The following is a 19,858-nucleotide window of genomic DNA, read 5'->3' on the forward strand; positions in this document are numbered from 1 at the left end:
CCAGTGTCCCATGATGCGTTTACTGGATTCGGGCCATGGATGAAAAATGAGCTCACTTAGATGGGGATTTCAAAACTTTCCATTTCAAACATATTAGCACTTCCCAAAAAGATGCTTCATACTGATGACAATGGTGACATGTAACCATACATTTGCACTTATCCCTACAACTGCTCGTTTTCGGATACATAACTACTAGAAAGTTTTTGCTTATGTTATCGTATGGTATCACCTGTGTCAGTTTTCCTCACTAATTATCATACAGCTTTTATATAATAAATATTGTACTCTGGATGCCCAATGTTTTATCCAGTAAAAGTTACAACTTGCCTATTGATAGCACTTTGTTAATATAAGACATAAACTTATAATTCTTTTACTTTTTATTTTGTTCATTATATGGGAAGGGATGAAGGTGATACACTTTCTTGACTTACCGAGAGAAGCAAAAGTCTCCTTGAAGAGCAGCATGGTTTTATATGACTCGTTCCTTCCTGCAAACAGAGAATTCCGATTATATGTCCGGCTAAAACAAATAATAATGGTATATGTAACACATATTTCACAGTCTGAAAAAAAGTATTTGAAAATTCTGTAGCTTGAACAGTGTAAACTAGCCTTCTTACATGTTTCTTTGCTTACTTCATTTCTGTTTATCGCATACGCACTCATTATGTTACTTATTAATTCCTTGTCTGTGTGTTGACTAACCGACAACCTTTTCAGAGTCATGCAACCGAGTGAGATAGCTCAGTTATTAACACTCTGGATGCGCTTTCGGTAAGAATGGAATTCAGTTATCATTTTGGTTTCACGTGATTTTATTTAATCGCTTATAGCGAATTGGTCAGAAAACGGCCTAAGTGTTACATTATTCTTGTCCTGTCCTGACTTGAGCTACCTCTACAATGATGTCTTTTAAACTTTTTTCTAAGAAAACCAGAGACGTCGTGGTTGAAGGGATGCTAAATCCTAATCTTATCTCTCCCTTTTTTCTACAGAATTATGTAGCTGAATGGTCAACAAACCTGACTGCCATGCAGTGAATACGACTTGGATTCCCCGAACTGTTTATGATGGACTGAATGGGACACGCTGGTCATGGTAAAGCCGACTGAGAAACTACATCAGGAAAAGTAGCGGTTGCGGTTTGGGAAAGCTGACACTGTTGCATGCGAGTACAAACTTATCCTCCTTCGTACCGACTTTCAAAGGCACTTTGAACGAGTCATTGGTCGGTGGCAATGTTAGTCCGTTTTCTGCAGTCTCACACAGATAAACAGCTAACGAGTCGGTCGTTTGCTATATTTATGCATCATACAACAAACAATAAAGTTATATTAACAGATAGCTGCGTTTCGGGAGTCAGTTTCTCAACATCTGACTATCCGAGCTTAAATCATCAACCACAAGTACCTGAACATGCAAAAAAAAAAAAAAAAATGGAAATGAGCGCATGGCATCGTTGGCCGGGAGGCCCCTATTCGGGGAAGTTCGGCCGCCAATTGCAAGTCTTATTTCATTCGACGCCACATTGGGCAACTCGCGGGCCGGAATGGGGATGAAATGATAATGAGAACAGCACAACACCCAGTCCCCGAGCGGAGAAAAATCTCCAACCCAGCCGGGAATCGAACCCGGCCCTCTTGCAGGAAATGCGAGCACGTTACCACCGAACTAAACACACGGACCCTGAACATGCAAATTAGCAGTCATAAAATTAAGTTATTTGTACTAGAAGTCCACCTCTTACTTTAAAATATCCAGCTCGTGTTTCACTGTTCCGACCTATAATACTTCCTTTCATTCACAAGTGTGCCTCTTTTCCTACAGTGTTGCCTCCAGCCGTGTCTACTTGCTATCACACCAGCTGATTTCTAATGTATTTGTTTGTCCAATGAATGAGAGATGATGAGAACGTTACCCCCAAAATACGTATATGGATGTTAAAATCGCTTCATTTTGTATTGTATGCCAAATATACGCAACTACTGACTTAACAACCCTTACCTCGAGCCCATGAGGATTTAAATAATACTACGAATATTGTTGAAGTTGAGGTTTGGTTCGATTTTTATTCATTTTTAGACCTAAAAGATGAATGTTGTTCATGTATCTTCTGTATTAAGCAAACAATAAAAATTGGCCTCTTGTGGTATGAGTGTTAAAAGTGTTAAAAGCAGTGATTGTTGTTAGACAGACCATTGGTACGATCTCGATATTTCTACTGTTTCGATTTATTTTAAGTCGGAATATATAATATGTTTACTTAGTTCAGTCAAAAATTATAGTTATGAACGTGGCTCTTTTAGCAGCCGGATATTGGTTTCAACAGAGAAATCACATAGCCAACCGGCTGAAAATCGTTTCCTACATTTACTGAATGAAAATTTAAAAGCCGTGAAGTTACGTTGCGAGAAGGTAATAGCCAATGTTTAGGGCAGATATGCTCAAATCAAAAATTAACAATTAAAAACTTTCCAGCTTTTGGTACGTACACCTTGCAAGGAACACAGTCAAAAATCAAAAATTGTGTCTGGAAGTGGGACTGAGTTAAAAAACAATTTACGGTGCTGCATACAAAATTCTAAGTACTCATTTTTACATTGTTGCGAGAGAGAATCACGGTAATTTTAATGTAACGTAGCAAGAGCGTCACATGTGTTCATGACAAAAAATTACATTTTACTTTATTTCTGTTTTCAGTGCTATGCACTACCAACAGTTTATAGAGAATGTTGATTTAAGTGTCGTACCTATTCAGAATCGATACGTACGTACTTCCTAAAAGCGTAAAATTAACACCGCATTCAAAAATTTCGGATTCATGATAATAACTTTTGCCTACGATTTACATGAAAACATGTTTTTATTACGTAGAACTTTAGCACAATACCTAAAAATTTAAGCATTTCATGTAAACTAAACTATGTCCGAACAGGCCTTGAAGGCCCAACGGAACCGACCGACCGCCGTGTCATTCTCATACCACAGGGGTCACTGGATGCGGATACGGAGGATCATGTGGTTAGCACACCGCTGAAATGAAGTTTTCTCTTGTAAAGTACGAGACCTTGTAAAAGAACAAACACATTACAGCGGTGAAACGACACTGTCAAAAAAGAGTTTAGAGGTCTGCCACATATATGTCACAAAGATATGAGCGACCCCACAATAAACTGTGAAAGGTGTGTGTACAAAAGCCGACCAGTTGTGTGTTCATTTCGGAAGAATGCAAAACGAGAATTGTGCATTCCAAGGCAACTGCACGCTTTGAACAAAAACGATTTGGCTCAAAAGTTCCGTATAGTGACTGGTTTCAAGAGGAAGAGAACGCAGGGGAAAGATCTGATCCGATGAGATGTTATTCAAATAGAGCTATGTGGCAAAGCGCTCTAGCTGTGCATATTAGGTTTCTGTAAATCCATTCATTTACGTGAACAAGGTAGAAAAACTTTCAGAGGTTCACGTGTCGTGTGGTCTGAATATAGCTACGCTGCTTGGCTGGTAATTTACTTTTAGGTACCGTAGCGAAGTTCACGAAGTGGTTCCTACTTTCGACCGTCGGACAGATGCGAAAATGACAGATGTAGAAACAAGCGAAAATGGAACTGAAAAATAAATCAGAAAGCCAGTGAGAGGAAAGTACACTGTACCTGATGGGTATACACTAGATTTTGTATCGACTGTATGGAAGACCTGTCATTTCTTCCAGCTACAGTCCAACGTAGACCGCTATAACAACGGAAAGTTCCTCTTGATAAAAGGTACATGTCGTTCCGATCTGTAAGAATATCTAGGTACAGATGCACATTACTACAGAACCCGTCTTGCTCTGTTCGTCCATGAGGTCCAAAAGTGTACAGGGAGCGGTGTTTCTTGAATAGCGGAAGGTCTTCAGTACGCTCTGCACAGTCGCCCAGTAAACAAATTGCCTATTGATGGTAACAGGGATATCGTATACGATTGAAATGAAGACTTCCTGGAAAACAATACTCAAATTGTCTTCCTTGATGGAAAAAAAATCACAAGAAGCGGAAACACGTATGGTATACTTGGTAGCACGGTTACTATTCACGGCATATACAAATACAGAAAAACTTCGTAATCCTCTGTGGCTCTTCTGCAGATGATACAGTCGTTTGCGAAATGCGGAAAGACTTAACCCACGCGCAGTATAACGTGCAAAGGGTAACACAAACAAATGAGATGTGATGTCCATAAATGCACCGGCCCGGAAAACCGTGAGCGTTAGCACGCCGCTTCCGGAATTTGGGGAGACCCGACGGTCCTGATCAATTTCGCCCGGCGAATTAACGGCGACGGCCGGTGTGCTGGCCAGCCCGGATGTGGTTTTTATGCGGTTTTCCACATTCGAACACCGGAGCGGTACCCACGTGCCCCCTCAATTACGCGATTTGCAAGCGTTTCGAAAACATTCACGGACTGTCACATGGGGCAACACTGGGCGCACACAGATGGAGTACACAAATTCCTCCTGTGCAATGTGGGGAGGGGGGGGGGGGCGATAAGAAATGCATCCGGCCACGCCCTACCCTAACATAGCCAAATCCAGAGTGACATTCCGCCCCTGTGAAGACTCAGAATAAGACTAGGAAAAAGAAGAGAACGAGCGTAAATATGTGGAAACAGCCGCTACACAATACACAATACACCATCAGTCACTGCAATTAGTCACATCCGTCAGGTATTGAAAGTATTTATGTACATCTGTTCCGAGTGATCTGATGTGGAATGACCATATAAATCCAGCCGTAGGGAAGGCAGATAGCAGACTGACAATTGTGCGAACAGCCCTAAGGAAGTGTCATTGAACCGCGAAGGAGGCTGTTTGCGGATGTTGTTTGAATATTGTCTGTGGTCTGGGCTCTTCACCAAATAGTCATAAGGAGACTGGAAAAATTCAAAGAAGTGCTGGGCGTTTCGTAGCAAATTTGTTGTTTAGTCAGAGCGACACCATTTTAGAAATGCTCTGCAAATTCCAGTGGTAGACGCTACAGGATGTACGTAACGAATCGCGAGTGGCCTATCAAAATTACGAGAGTCCACTTTTCAGTACCAGCAAAGAAACTTTTTACTTCCTACAACATTCATGTGGCCTGATGGTCATGGCGGCAAAATTGGTGAAATTCTGGCTAACACAGAGGGTCGCTGGCAACCTTTTCTCCGTACACCAGGAACGTATGGAGCACGACAGAGTAAAAATAATTCAAGTAACATACTACACCCTTCGACACACACAGCGGACGGTGGCTTGCAAAGTACAAATTTGGACGCAAATGGAGATACTCAGTTGGTTGTCGATAAGTTTCAAACATCGATATTCCCTTCCTTTGTGGAGATGCTTAAATAATGAACAATTTACCTGGTATCTCACTGTCGTTGAAATATCAGAACATTCTTGGATGACACTCTACGTGGAAGACATATAAATCGAAGATATCCTATCGAGTGGCCTCCAAACGTAACATTTCTCGATTTGAAAGAGAATTTTCTCGACACACGTCAACTATATTGAAAACGTTAAAGAGAAGTATCACGCATATAATCACATTTTACATATTTATAGTTGCAGTTTTCTCAGTTGTGTATTGTCACTATTTGGTTGCTAATGATGGCCACCCGTACTAACTCATACACGACGCAGATGCAGCAACTACATTTCATTTTCTCCTGTGTCGACGTACAAAAGTGAGTAAATTTTCCATGATACATAACGAAACTATACGCCTTCTAAACCGACGCGACTCCTTTACATAAGCGTTTATCTGCTACAAGATCCGACCTCTCACTCTACAGGGCGAAAACATTTTGGAGAAAGGAGCCAGCGGAAATATTCATTACAATATGAAGGACTCGCTTTTGGGATGTGTCGGTTGAAATTCAGGCTGAGTAGTCCTTGATTGGCACATTCTAAGAGGCTGTGAATAGTTGCAAATGAATGCAGGCATAGTTGTTTTAATAATGATACCGCGAATAATTCTTGTACGATAATGTCTTTGTTACGTAGTCTTTTCACAAAAGGCACAATGAGAAGTTGTCTTATTTTATTTTACTTATTTATCAGGTTCCGTGAGATCATGCGAGCCAAAGCCATGACATTGTCATGATTAGTACATTGTTTACCAAATCGTGATTAGGACATTTATAAACAATCAAAATTAAAGAATTAATCAAATTCGGGAGAAGTGATGAAAGAGTATACGAATAAATACAACATTACAGAGAAGCGTTCTCCACCATTGCGAAGATCTCCTGTACAGAATAGGAGTGTGCCAAAAGGAAACTTTTCAACTTAGATTTTAAGACTTTGGGTTAATTATTCAATCTTTCAAGTTTTGCTTCAAGTCTACTGAAAATGAAAGCTGCTGAATAGTATACACCCTTCGGTACAACGCTTCAAGAAATGCTTTTTCGTCTTTAGTTCTATGAATGAGTGTTGCAGTTTCTTCTGAATAAGTCAGTATTGTCAACAACAAATCCTTTGATAGAGCATGCGTACTGGAATGGCACAGTTAGAATTTCGAGGCACCTGAACAACGCCATACATAAAATTTGCGAACGGGCATTGCAGATCTGCCAGTCCGCTCTTTTCTGGGCTAAAAGTATTCTTGACGAGTGAATAGAGTTGCCAAAAAATATGATGCTATAAGAGATATTAGCGTGAAAGCAAACAAAGTAATGTTGTTTTTTTTGCGTTTCAGTGTCAGAGAATTTTTCTTATACTCAAGATAGCTATACTCAGCTTCTGCACGAGATGTCATACTTCCAAGAAAGGTTTTCATCCTCCAACAGTCTTTAAGAATTTAATATGATCAACGTCATTGACTGTTAGACCACCTTCTGACAGTAAAATTTTCCCTTTTACAAGAGTTCCGTTTCAGAAATTGTGCACTGTGTTTTGTCGCAGTTAAATGTTAATCAGTTATGTGAATACCACGTGCTGATGTTACCGACTATTTAAAATAATTTACATTACATTCCACTTCTTTTACAACAAAACTTGTGAAACTAATGAAGTTTGTTCAACAATTCTTCCTCAGCTGCTGTAAATCCTAAAACTTTTGCGCAACACGTAACTGAGAAAGAATTTAGAACACTTGCAAACCAATTTAAATACATATACAAACTTCCGAGGCACTCGAGTCGCTCTACGCTATGTAAAGAGACCAACTTTACTCTTTGACTGTAAAATTATTGAATTATTCGGATTCAGCCATACTAACAAAAACGATAAACACGAATCTAGTGCATGAGGATCGTTGGCGGCAACACTCGCAGCCTTAATGAACCGAGTTGCTGCATATTCCTCGGCTGTCTTCAGCTGTCTTAGCCTGATATTCCTATTTTGCTTTCGATGTTAAATGCCTCCCATAAATCAATCTAGGCGAATGCCGGAAGAAGGCTGCAGTCGATTACCTGCTCGACCCTTTCGGTCAGGAGAAACTGTTCTGTCGGTAAAAACGAAGTTAATCCCAAGTGTAGTAGATAGGCAAGAAAAATGCGAATACTGTCATGGTATCTTGCTCAGTATCACAATAAAGGATGAATCCATGTTGAGATGAAAATGAAATATTAAAACAAGTCGGAAAGTATCATTCAACTTGCATCTGAAAAACTGTAGTTTTTTCTCAGTGGTGGATCGTAAAACTGCACGATATGCAAGGAAAACAGATGCTGCACTTAATCTTATAGAAAAGCACAAATATCACTTTGCAATGTAAACTACAGTTACGAATGAAACAACGAACAGGAAACAACACCACATGTGTCTCACATACGTACTGTATTGAAACACTATTTTACAGAACCCGTTCATCTTTGCGATACTTGGGAACGGAATACCCCTGAAACAGCTCGTAACTATACAGATATAGTAGCCGAAATATTCAGTGCTCTCTGTTATCGCGTTCAGTATTCGATATGTTTTGTTAAACAGAGACAAGCCAGAAGACAAATCACGCGTCTTACCTGTGATAGAAAGGATAGATTCCATTTTAGGAGCACAAACAGAGACATGGCAGGAAGCTGTTCACTGCTCGGATCAACTTGTACTACACTGACGTCGCGAGCGACGCAGCTATATATATAAAAGGAAGGAAATAGCCGAGATCACTCAGAACTGCCGCCTACCCATTGTCCGATGCGGACCATTAAGGCCTCGCCACTGCTATAAGCACTTCTCATAAGTGGTGTAATTTTTGCAGTTCCAAGCGTAATTCACAGAGTAATTTGGTAATATTACCCTGCAGCCAGGAATAACAGACAATAAGTGGGATAGACAGCAAAATGAAATGAACTACCGACAGAGCAAATTTTCTGGGATTAAGTCCAAAGCATCTGTTCAATAAATACCTACTTTCACTATCTTTTACTTATTTTCAGAATTACGTTATAATCGTTGGCTTCTTACGCTGATGAAGTAATTAGTTTGTAAATTGTCAGCCACAGATAATCTCTGAATAATTAGACTCAGCGGCGCAAAAACGCAGCATGGAGGATCGAGACGAAAATTAACCATTCAGAGGTCTGTAGTTTCGCTAGCACCTACGATCTATTCTACGTAGCTGGTGAAAAGACTCCTTCATTGATAGCACGCCCATATCCTTAACTAATCAATCAACTATGTGTTAGCGCTCCCCTGGGAACGCTGTTCATGTCAATAGAAATAAGAATAGTGCTGAGTTGATTTCTTCATAGATTACGCAACCGGTCCTATTAATGACACTTGATAGGACGCATGTTATTTCCGTGGCACAGTGGTTAAGTCATAGGACACGCATTCTAAAGAATCGGAGATTGAATTCAATCTACATCTATAATCCGCAAACCACAATGAAGTGTATGGCAGAGGGCACTTCCCGTAGTACGAAATATAATGCTTTCTTCCCGATCCATTCACTTCTGTTATTATTAACTTGTCTTTGCGGTCCAGCGAGCAGCTCGTGGTCGTGCGGTACCGTTCTCGCGTCCCGCGCCCGGGTTCTCGGGTTCGATTCCCGGCGGGGTCAGGGATTTTGTCTGCCTCGTGATGACTGGGTGTTGTGTGATGTCCTTAGGATAGTTAGGTTTAAATAGTTCTAAGTTCTAGGGGACTGATGACCATAGATTTTAAGTCCCATAGTGCCCAGAGCCATTGTTTTTCTTTGCGGTCCATACTGAATCAATACTTAGGGTGATGTATATTTCTACATTCATCACTTAACTGTGCATCTTGGATCTGTGTAAGTAGGTATTCGTGCACTGATCGTGTCTGCCAGCAAAAAATTTTTCTTCAGCATTTCCGTGACTCCCGCCCATCAGTCAAAGAAACGTCTCGACATTCGTGTTACCCTTCTTTGTATACGCTCAATATCTCCTGTTAGTTTTATTTGGTGTGGGTCCTTCCATTTTAGCCTGACTGCTTTTTCCCTTTATCCACCAATGAACCGCAACCTGCGACCGTCTTACCTACGGCTAAGCCTACGGGGTCATTTCATTTAATATCCCACAAACTGTTACACGTTGGTGTTTTCATTAGTTGACTGATTCTAATTGTGATTCATTGACGTTTTAGTCATAGACTATTACGTTTTTTTTCGTTTTATAAAGTACACAATTTTACATTTCTATATATTAAAAGCAAGTTGCCAATATCTGAAAAATGGGAAATCTTATCGAGATCCGAATGAATATTTGTCGCGCTACTTTGCTATATAACTGCATTATAGATAACTGCACCATGTGCAAAAAGTCTGAGGTTACTGCCGGGTCACAATATACGACATGAACAAGCACCCAGGCATATTTCCCTGAGAAACTTACGAAGTTATGTCTACATCTATCGACGACTCTCCATCCAAGATCCTGTGTCATCCCTACCAGGAAATGCACAAATTATCCACAAATTAATTTTATACCCCATAGTATCGTACTTTCGTTAATAAGCATCGTTGTGATACGAAGTTAACTATTTTTCGGAAGCAAAGAAATACTGCATCCACCTGATTGCCTTCATCCATTGCGTGTACTAGGTAGCTGTCCAGTCATTAAGTTTCAGATTATCCGTAGTGACCCGAAACCAGTTAAGCCGAGTGTCGAGATTGTTACTTTGAAAAACATACGACCGATTTCTTTCCCCATTCCGAGCCTGTGCTCCGTCTCTAATGCTGTTGAGCCGTCGTTAAATCTGAATCTCCATTTCCTTTTTTCGTTGCTGTGATTGGAAACCGTCGACGTATTCTTAACCATAAGGTGGCACCCATACATGTTCCTGTATACGTACAGATTCTAATCTATGCCTGAGGAACGTTTCATTAGAGATATCGCTGATATAATTCAGCAAAACACTTTTAAAGTACTATTCGGGCAGTTTATTAAGAGGCATTTTTGGAAGTGTTCGAATTATTCAGAAATCGAAATCCCACATTCATCGATCGGAGCTCAGACGCATACAATTGCGTATTGTAGGTAGTACTTCGACCGATCACGTCTCACGCAATAGTTCAGAGCTTCAGCCTGCTATTAGCTCTTCTCCATATATCCAGAGCCACATTCCCGCGCCAGCACACATTTTGACCCATTATAACCGATCAGCACCTAAAATAATTTCCCACGACGAGTAACATACACTACTGGCCATTAAAATTGCTACACCAAGAAGAAATGCAGATGGTAAACGGGTTTTCATTACTCAAATACACTCCTGGAAATGGAAAAAAGAACACATTGACACCGGTGTGTCAGACCCACCATACTTGCTCCGGACACTGCCAGAGGGCTGTACAAGCAATGATCACACGCACGGCACAGCGGACACACCAGGAACCGCGGTGTTGGCCGTCGAATGGCGCTAGCTGCGCAGCATTTGTGCACCGCCGCCGTCAGTGTCAGCCAGTTTGCCGTGGCACACGGAGCTCCATCGCAGTCTTTAACACTGGTAGCATGCCGCGACAGCGTGGACGTGAACCGTATGTGCAGTTGACGGACTTTGAGCGAGGGCGTATAGTGGGCATGCGGGAGGCCGGGTGGACGTACCGCCGAATTGCTCAACACGTGGGGCGTGAGGTCTCCACAGTACATCGATGTTGTCACCAGTGGTCGGCGGAAGGTGCACGTGCCCGTCGACCTGGGACCGGACCGCAGCGACGCACGGATGCACGCCAAGATCGTAGGATCCTACGCAGTGCCGTAGGGGACCGCACCGCCACTTCCCAGCAAATTAGGGACACTGTTGCTCCTGGGGTATCGGCGAGGACCATTCGCAACCGTCTCCATGAAGCTAGGCTACGGTCCCGCACACCGTTAGGCCGTCTTCCGCTCACGCCCCAACATCGTGCAGCCCGCCTCCAGTGGTGTCGCGACAGGCGTGAATGGAGGGACGAATGGAGACGTGTCGTCTTCAGCGATGAGAGTCGCTTCTGCCTTGGTGCCAATGATGGTCGTATGCGTGTTTGGCGCCGTGCAGGTGAGCGCCACAATCAGGACTGCATACGACCGAGGCACACAGGGCCAACACCCGGCATCATGGTGTGGGGAGCGATCTCCTACGCTGGCCGTACACCTCTGGTGATCGTCGAGGGGACACTGAATAGTGCACGGTACATCCAAACCGTCATCGAACCCATCGTTCTACCATTCCTAGACCGGCAACGGAACTTGCTGTTCCAACAGGACAATGCACGTCCGCATGTATCCCGTGCCACCCAACGTGCTCTAGAAGGTGTAAGTCAACTACCTTGGCCAGCAAGATCTCCGGATCCCCCATTGAGCATGTTTGGGACTGGATGAAGCGTCGTCTCACGCGGTCTGCACGTCCAGCACGAACGATGGTCCAACTGAGGCGCCAGGTGGAAATGGCATGGCAAGCCGTTCCACAGGACTACATCCAGCATCTCTACGATCGTCTGCATGGGAGAATAGCAGCCTGCATTGCTGCGAAAGGTGAATATACACTGTACTAGTGCCGACATTGATCATGTTCTGTTGCCTGTGTCTATGTGCCTGTGGTTCTGTCAGTGTGATCATGTGATGGATCTGACCCCAGGAATGTGTCAATAAAGTTTCCCCTTCCTGGGACAATGAATTCACGGTGTTCTTATTTCAATTTCCAGGAGTGTATATTATACTAGAACTGACATGTGATTACATTTTCACGCAATTTGGGTGCGTAGATCCTGAGAAATCAGTACCCAGAACAACCACCTCTGACCGTAATAACGGCCTTCATACGCCTGGGCATTGAGTCAAACAGAGCTTGGATGGTATGTACAGGTACAGCTGCCCATACAGCTTCAACACGATACCACAGTTCATCAAGATTAGTGACTGGCCAGTTGCTCGGCTGCCATTGACCAGACGTTTTCAATTGGTGAGAGATCTGGAGAATGTGCTGGCGAACATTTTCTGTGTCCAGAAAGGCCCGTACAGCACCTGCAACATGCGGTCGTGCATTATCCTGCTGAAATGTAGGGTTTCGCAGGGATCGATTGAAGGGTAGAGCCACGGGTCGTAACACATCTGAAATGTAACGTCCGCTGTTCAAAGTGCCGTCAATGCGAACAAGAGGTGACCGAGTCGTGTAACCAATGGCACCCCATACCATCACGCCGGGTGATACGCCAGTATGACAATGACGAATACACGATTCCAATCTGCGTTCACCGCGATGTCGCCAAACACGGATGCGACCATCATGATGCTGTAAACAGAACCTGGATTCATCCGAAAAAATGACGTTTTGCCATTCGTGCACCCAGGTTTGTCGTTGAGTACACCATCGCAGGCGCTCCTGTCTGTGATGCAGCGCAAAAGGTAACATCAGCCATGGTCTCCGAGCTGATGGTCCATGCTGTTGCAAACGTCGTCTAACTGTTCGTGCAGATGGTTGTTGTCTTGCAAACGTCCCCATCTGTTGACTCAGGGATCGAGACGTGGCTGCACGATCCGTTACAGCCATGCGGATAAGATGCCTGTCATCTCGACTGTTACTGATACGAGGCCGTTGGGATCGAGCACGGCGTTCCGTATTACCCTCCTGAACCCACCAATTCCATATTCTGCTAACAGTCATTGGATATCGACCAACGCAAGCAGCAATGTCGCGATACGATAAATCGCAATCGCGATAGGCTACAATCCAACCTTTATCAAAGTCGGAAACGTGATGGTACGCATTTCTACTCCTTACACGAGGCATCACCACAACGTTTACCGGGCAAAGGCGGTTAACTGCTGTTTGTGTATGAGAAATCTGTTGGAAACTTTTCTCATGTCAGCACGTTGTAGGTGTCGCCACCGGCGTCAACCTTGTGTGAATGCTCTGAAAAGCTAATCGTTTGCATATCACAACATCTTCTTCCTGTCGATTAACTTTCGCGTCTGTAGCACCTCATCTTCGTGGTGTAGCAATTTTAATGGCCAGTAGTGCATGTAATGTCAATGGTTTCGCACCGTTTTAACGTTAATAAATACCAACATCACTTTCAAAAATCTATTTTTAAGTATTTGAAATCAAACCTTATCCCGTCGGCTAACAGGGAACACCTCTTTACAAATCTCCGTAAAAAATCGTTTATGGAAATAGCGCGTGTTTTGCATTCTGGAATTCAAACCTCGTTGCGGTCATTTTGAATTCGGGTTCCACGTGTTCTTCCTCCAAAGCAAAAGCAGTAATGTTTCCTCAATAATGTCACGATCGAGTCGTTGCTTAACAGAGCTAGGGTTGCAATTCTATGCGAGCGCGGTTCCAATTCCCGTTCGGCTGCCCGCATTTAGTTTTTCCGTGGTTTCTGAAAATCACCTAAGCCGATGTCCGGGATAGTTCATTTGACTAGACCTCTGTCTTTGGCCAATCTGACCTTGTGCTCCATTGGAACGTTAAACGCTAGTATTCCGTTTACATCAATGACCCACAATCCACCTTACGGTGTGTGGCGGTGTGTAGTGTGACATTTTTATCATTTCTCTCCCTTTCGTGTTCCATTCGTGAATGGTGCATTGAAGAACGACTATGGATCAGCCTCTGTAACACCCCTAATTTCTCATATTTTCCTATTGTGGTCATTTGGCGGTATGCGTGTGGACAGTAGTAGTATGATTACTCTCTTCTTAGAACGAACACTCTCAGCATTTTAATAGTACTTATCTCCACAACGCACTGCACTCATCTTGTAACATGTGTTCCGTGTGCACTTTCATAACGCCCTCGCGGCCACCCAATGAATCCATGAAGAAAAAAGCACCTTTTTTGTGTCTTCTCTTTCTCCTCTATTGAACCCAGCTGGCAAGAGGTCCACACACAGAACGACTGTTCTGCAAGTTACCTCCATTGCGGATACATCACACTAGCATTGTATTCTTGGAATGAACCTCAGCCTACCATATGCCTTTCCTGTCTGTAATTCTATGCATTCGTTCCACTTAAGGTCGCTCCGAACACTTAACTACTCGATAATTAACGGTTGTTACATCTTCTCTGTTTTTTATCGCCAATAGCGCAGTCAATCGGTAATGGACCTTTCTGCCCATTTATACGCACTACGTTACACTTATTCACGTTAAGGGTCAACCAACAGCTTTTCAGTCCTCTACAGGTTATCCTGCTTCTCATTGCAGCACGCTGGCACTGTATGTCTCATTTATAGAACAGAGTCAGTCGCTTGTGCCTTCATGCAGCTTCTAGTTTTATACTGGTGATATTCAAGCTAAAGGGACACTAACCCTTCTCCTTACCCTCCTGGGTCAGATTTCCCCCTTCACGTCATTTGAGTAACTTATTACAAAAACTGTAATATAAAAGTGAGGGAATTCGATCTCATGGTATCTTCGCATTTCATTCAGGTACCAATTTGAACAAACATTAACACTCAGTTAATCAATGTATACAGAAACAACCGTAATGAAGATAGGAGAATTTGCCAGGATGGAATTAAAATCAAACGGACGCACAGCTATTTGCAGGAAAAGCCGGCGCTGGCTGAGTTTCTTTGTAAATATCTTAAGGAACGGTAATTCACCCACGACATGGGGGTTTACAGACACGTCATTCGACCAGTTCGTGAGTATTGCTCATCAACCTGAAATCATACTAAGAACGGTTAACAGAGAAGATCCAAAGAAGAACGGAAAAGAAAGATTAGGATTTAAGGAACTGTGGACGACGACGGCATTAGAGACAGAGCACAGGTTCGAGGAGAGGAAGTGTGACAGCGCCCTATCAAAGTAACCATCCCAGTATTACACCGTAAGCCATTTAAAGAAATCACGACACAGCTTAGTCTGGAGGACGATATGAGAATTTGAACCAAGGTGCTCCAGAATGTAAGTCCACTGTCTTAACACTGTGCTGCCTCGTTCATTCAAGGAAGAACTGCGCGTTTCATGTTGGGTTCGTTCGTAATCGCGAAAGGTCACGGAGACGTTCATTAAATTACAGTGGAAGCTGATGCAAGAGAGATCAGTTGCAAAAGTATTTAAACAAGGTATCTGTGTATTGTGAAAAATGGTTCAAATGGCTCTGACCACTATGGGACTTAACTGCTGACGTCATCAGTCCCCTAGAACTACTTAAACCTAACTAACCTACGGCAATTACACAAATTCATGCCCGAGGGAGGACACGAACTTCCGACGGGAGGAGCCGCACGAATCGTGACAAACCCCCTCGGACCACGCGGCTACTCCGCGCGGCAAATGACACAAATCTAAAAGCTTTAAACTCTGCTAAATTACCAAGGCATTACAATTGCGAACAATTTAAATTGGAAGGATTACATAGAAAATGTTGTGGGGAAGGCGAACCGAAGACTGCGTTTTATTTGAGAGCGCTAGTGAGTTCATCCGAAGACCAGTATCAGTTGCAAAGCGATTTAGAAAAGATTGCTGTATGGTTCGGCAGGTGGCAGTTGACGCTAAATAACGAAAAGTTTGAGGTGATCCACATGAGTTCCAAAAGAAATCCGTTGGAATTCGATTACTCGATAAATAGTACAATTCTCAAGGCTGTCAATTCAACGAAGTACCTGAGTGTAAAAATTACTTACAACTTCAGTTGGAAAGATCACATAGATATTATTGTGGGGAAGGTGAGCCAAAGGTTGCGTTTCATTGGCAGGACACTTAGAAGATGCAACAAGTCCACTAAAGAGACGGCTTACACTACACTCGTTCGTCCTCTGTTAGAATATTGCTGCGCGGTGTGGGATCCTTACCAGGTGGGATTGACGGAGTTCATCGAATGGGTGCAAAAAAGGGCAGCTCGTTTTGTATTATCACGTAATAGGGGAGAGAGTGTGGCAGATACGATATGCGAGTTGGGATGGAAGTCATTAAAGCAAAAACGTTTTTCGTCGCGGCGATATCTATTTACGAAATTTCAGTCACCAACTTCCTCTTCCGAATGCGAAAATATTTTTTTGAGCCCAACTTATATAGGTAGGAATGATCATCAAAATAAAATAAGAGAAACCAGAGCTCGAACAGAAAGGTTTAGGTGTTTGTTTTTCCCGCGCGCTGTTCGGGAGTGGAATGCTAGGGAGATAGTATGATTGTGGTTCGATGAACCCTCTGCCAAGCACTTAAATGTGAATTGCAGAGTAATCATGTAGATGTAGATGTAGATGTAGATGCACCAAATCTACTGACAGTGATAATGCGTGTGGCTAGGCAGGGAGACCCACGTGCGGGCAGCCTGGCGACTTACCTGTTGGTGTGGGTGGGAAGACGATGAAAACAATTCAAAACGCCCTTCCCGGGCGAAGAAAATCTCCGACCTAGATGGGAAACGAATCCGAGTTTCTCGCATGGCATTTCGCTATGGGGCTATGGAGGCGGACTACCAGACCTACAAAAGAAACCGCCTACACCACGCTTGTCCGTCCTATTACGAAGATTGCCGCGCGGTATGGGTCCTCACGAGGCAGTATTGACGAAAGACATAGAAACAGTTCAAAGAAGGATAGCTCGTTTTGTATAATAGCGAAATAGGAGAGCGTGTCACAGATATGGTACTCGAATTGGGGTGGCAATCGCGTTTTTCGTTGCGGAGAGGTCTTTTCACGAAATTTCTATCACCATCTTTCTCTTCAGAATGCGAAAGTATTTTGTTGGCGTCCCCCTACATTGGGATAAATTACCATTGTAGTAAAATAAGAGAAAAGAGGTCGCACGGAATGAGTGAAGTGTTCGCTTATCCCGCGCGCTGTTTGATAATGGAACGGTTGAGAAAGAGTCTGAAGGTGATTCAATGTCTCCTCTGCCACGATCTTGCAGAGTAGTCGTGTACATGTGGATGTAGAGATGTTGTGCATCACGTAATTGTTTACTGTTGAAATTCCCAGAGGATACGTTCCGGGAATAATGAGGCAGCGTCTTACTTATTGCCACCTGTAACATGCGATGTGCCCATTACGGGAAAAATCTAAGCTATTCTGGAAAGTACCGCCAGTCGCGCATCCGCCACAACACTTGCGAACTGATCACCAAAGTGTGGAAATTGTAGTGGTATTCGGTATCCACACACCGCAGAGTGGCCTGTGGAGTTTAGAGGTTCATATAAATGTATAGGGCCAACAGCCTTGCCGCAGTGGTGACACCGGTTCTAGTCAGATCACCGAAGTTAAGCGCTGACGGGCTGGGCGAGCACTTGGATGGGTGACCGTCCGGTCCGCCGAGCGCTGTTGGCAAGCGGGGTGCACTCAGCCCTTGTGAGGCAAACTGAGGAGCTGCTTGAGTGAGAAATAGCGGCTCCGGTCTCGTAAACTGACATACGGCTGGAAGAACGGTGTGCTGACCACATGCCCCTCCATGTCCGCCACCAGTGGCGCCTGTGGGCTGAAGGTGACATGGGGGCTGGTCGGTACCGTTGGGCCTTCATGGCCCGTTCGAACGGAGTTTAGTTTTTTATGTAAATGTAAGAATTAGTACCAAGAAGGAAACAGGATTGCGAGTAAGGACTATGGCTTACTGATCAAAGAAAATATCATTTTTCGAGGAAGTAAAGGCAATGACGCAACCACATAGAGGTGAAGATACGCGCGTAGATTAGAGAAAAAACACATGGAATACACTATTTGACACAAAAAATAAAAGATAAAAGTGCAAGCTGGATCCGTGGTTTCGGCACTAGACTCAGGGTGGCATCCAAATCCTGAGCTGGATTTCCTAGGATTCGTCTGAGCCACTTAGTTAACCCTCGCGGTCGTTCCTCGAGTAGACGTCGCGCACATCATCCCTGATGCTTTCTCAACTAAGCTAACACTCCGGCAATAATGCTCTCACTGGCGAGAGACGCTGAACGTTGCAGTCTTACCAGAAGAATCAAAATTTGCGTTAAGGATGCCTCTAAATACACTCCTGGAAATTGAAATAAGAACACCGTGAATTCATTGTCCCAAGAAGGGGAAACTTTATTGACACATTCCTGAGGTCAGATACATCACATGATCACACTGACAGAACCACAGGCACATAGACACAGGCAACAGAGCATGCACAATGTCGGCACTAGTACAGTGTATATCCACCTTTCGCAGCAATGCAGGCTGCTATTCTCCCATGGAGACGATCGTAGAGATGCTGGATGTAGTCCTGTGGAACGGCTTGCCATGCCATTTCCACCTGGCGCCTCAGTTGGACCAGCGTTCGTGCTGGACGTGCAGACCGCGTGAGACGACGCTTCGTCCAGTCCCAAACATGCTCAATGGAGGACAGATCCGGAGATCTTGCTGGCCATGGTAGTTGACTTACACCTTCTAGAGGACGTTGGGTGGCACGGGATACATGCGGACGTGCATTGTCCTGTTGGAACAGCAAGTTCCCTTGCCGGTCTAGGAATGGTAGAACGATGGGTTCGATGACGGTTTGGATGTACCGACACTATTCAGTGTCCCCTCGACGATCACCAGAGGTGTACGGCCAGTGTAGGAGATCGCTCCCCACACCATGATGCCGGGTGTTGGCCCTGTGTGCCTCGGTCGTATGCAGTCCTGATTGTGGCGCTCACCTGCACGGCGCCAAACACGCATACGACCATCATTGGCACCAAGGCAGAAGCGACTCTCATCGCTGAAGACGACACGTCTCCATTCGTCTCTCCATTCACGCCTGTCGCGACACCACTGGAGGCGGGCTGCACGATGTTGGGGCGTGAGCGGAAGACAGCCTAACGGTGTGCGGGACCGTAGCCCAGCTTCATGGAGACGGTTGCGAATGGTCCTCGCCGATACCCCAGGAGCAACAGTGTCCCTAATTTGCTGGGAAGTGGCGGTGCGGTCCCCTACGGCACTGCGTAGGGTCCTACGGTCTTGGCGTGCATCCGTGCGTCGCTGCGGTCCGGTCCCAGGTCGACGGGCACGTGCACCTTCCGCCGACCACTGGCGACAACATCGATGTACTGTGGAGACCTCACGCCCCACGTGTTGAGCAATTCGGCGGTACGTCCACCCGGCCTCCCACATGCCCACTATACGCCCTCGCTCAAAGTCCGTCAACTGCACATACGGTTCACGTCCACGCTGTCGCGGCATGCTACCAGTGTTAAATACTGCGATGGAGCTCCGTATGCCACGGCAAACTGGCTGACAGTGACGGCGGCGGTGCACAAATGCTGCGCAGCTAGCGCCATTCGACGGCCAACACCGCGGTTCCTGGTGTGTCCGCTGTGCCGTGCGTGTGATCATTGCTTGTACAGCCCTCTCGTAGTGTCCGGAGCAAGTATGGTGGGTCTGACACACCGGTGTCAATGTGTTCTTTTTTCCATTTCCAGGAGTGTAAATCACTTCTGCGACTGCAAGTAATTAATGAAGAAAATTAAAAATTCCGTTATTTTTACGGTAAATCGACAAATTTCACGAACACG

The 19,858-nt window shown here is 44.4% G+C and overlaps 1 protein-coding gene across 1 annotated transcript in view; it reads right to left on the reverse strand.

Annotated features, from left to right (window-relative positions):
* The window catches only part of LOC126297876 (uncharacterized), a 50,561-nt gene that overhangs the window by 28,774 nt on the left and 1,929 nt on the right, over positions 1–19,858 (reverse strand). The window contains exon 2 of the mRNA XM_049989167.1: positions 438–494. Within this exon, the coding sequence (XP_049845124.1) occupies positions 438–471 (34 nt within the window). The 5' untranslated portion in view covers positions 472–494. The remainder of the gene's footprint in view (positions 1–437; positions 495–19,858) is intronic.

The sequence above is a fragment of the Schistocerca gregaria genome, chromosome X (assembly GCF_023897955.1).
Source record: "Schistocerca gregaria isolate iqSchGreg1 chromosome X, iqSchGreg1.2, whole genome shotgun sequence".
In the NCBI taxonomy this organism is placed as follows: domain Eukaryota; kingdom Metazoa; phylum Arthropoda; class Insecta; order Orthoptera; family Acrididae; genus Schistocerca; species Schistocerca gregaria.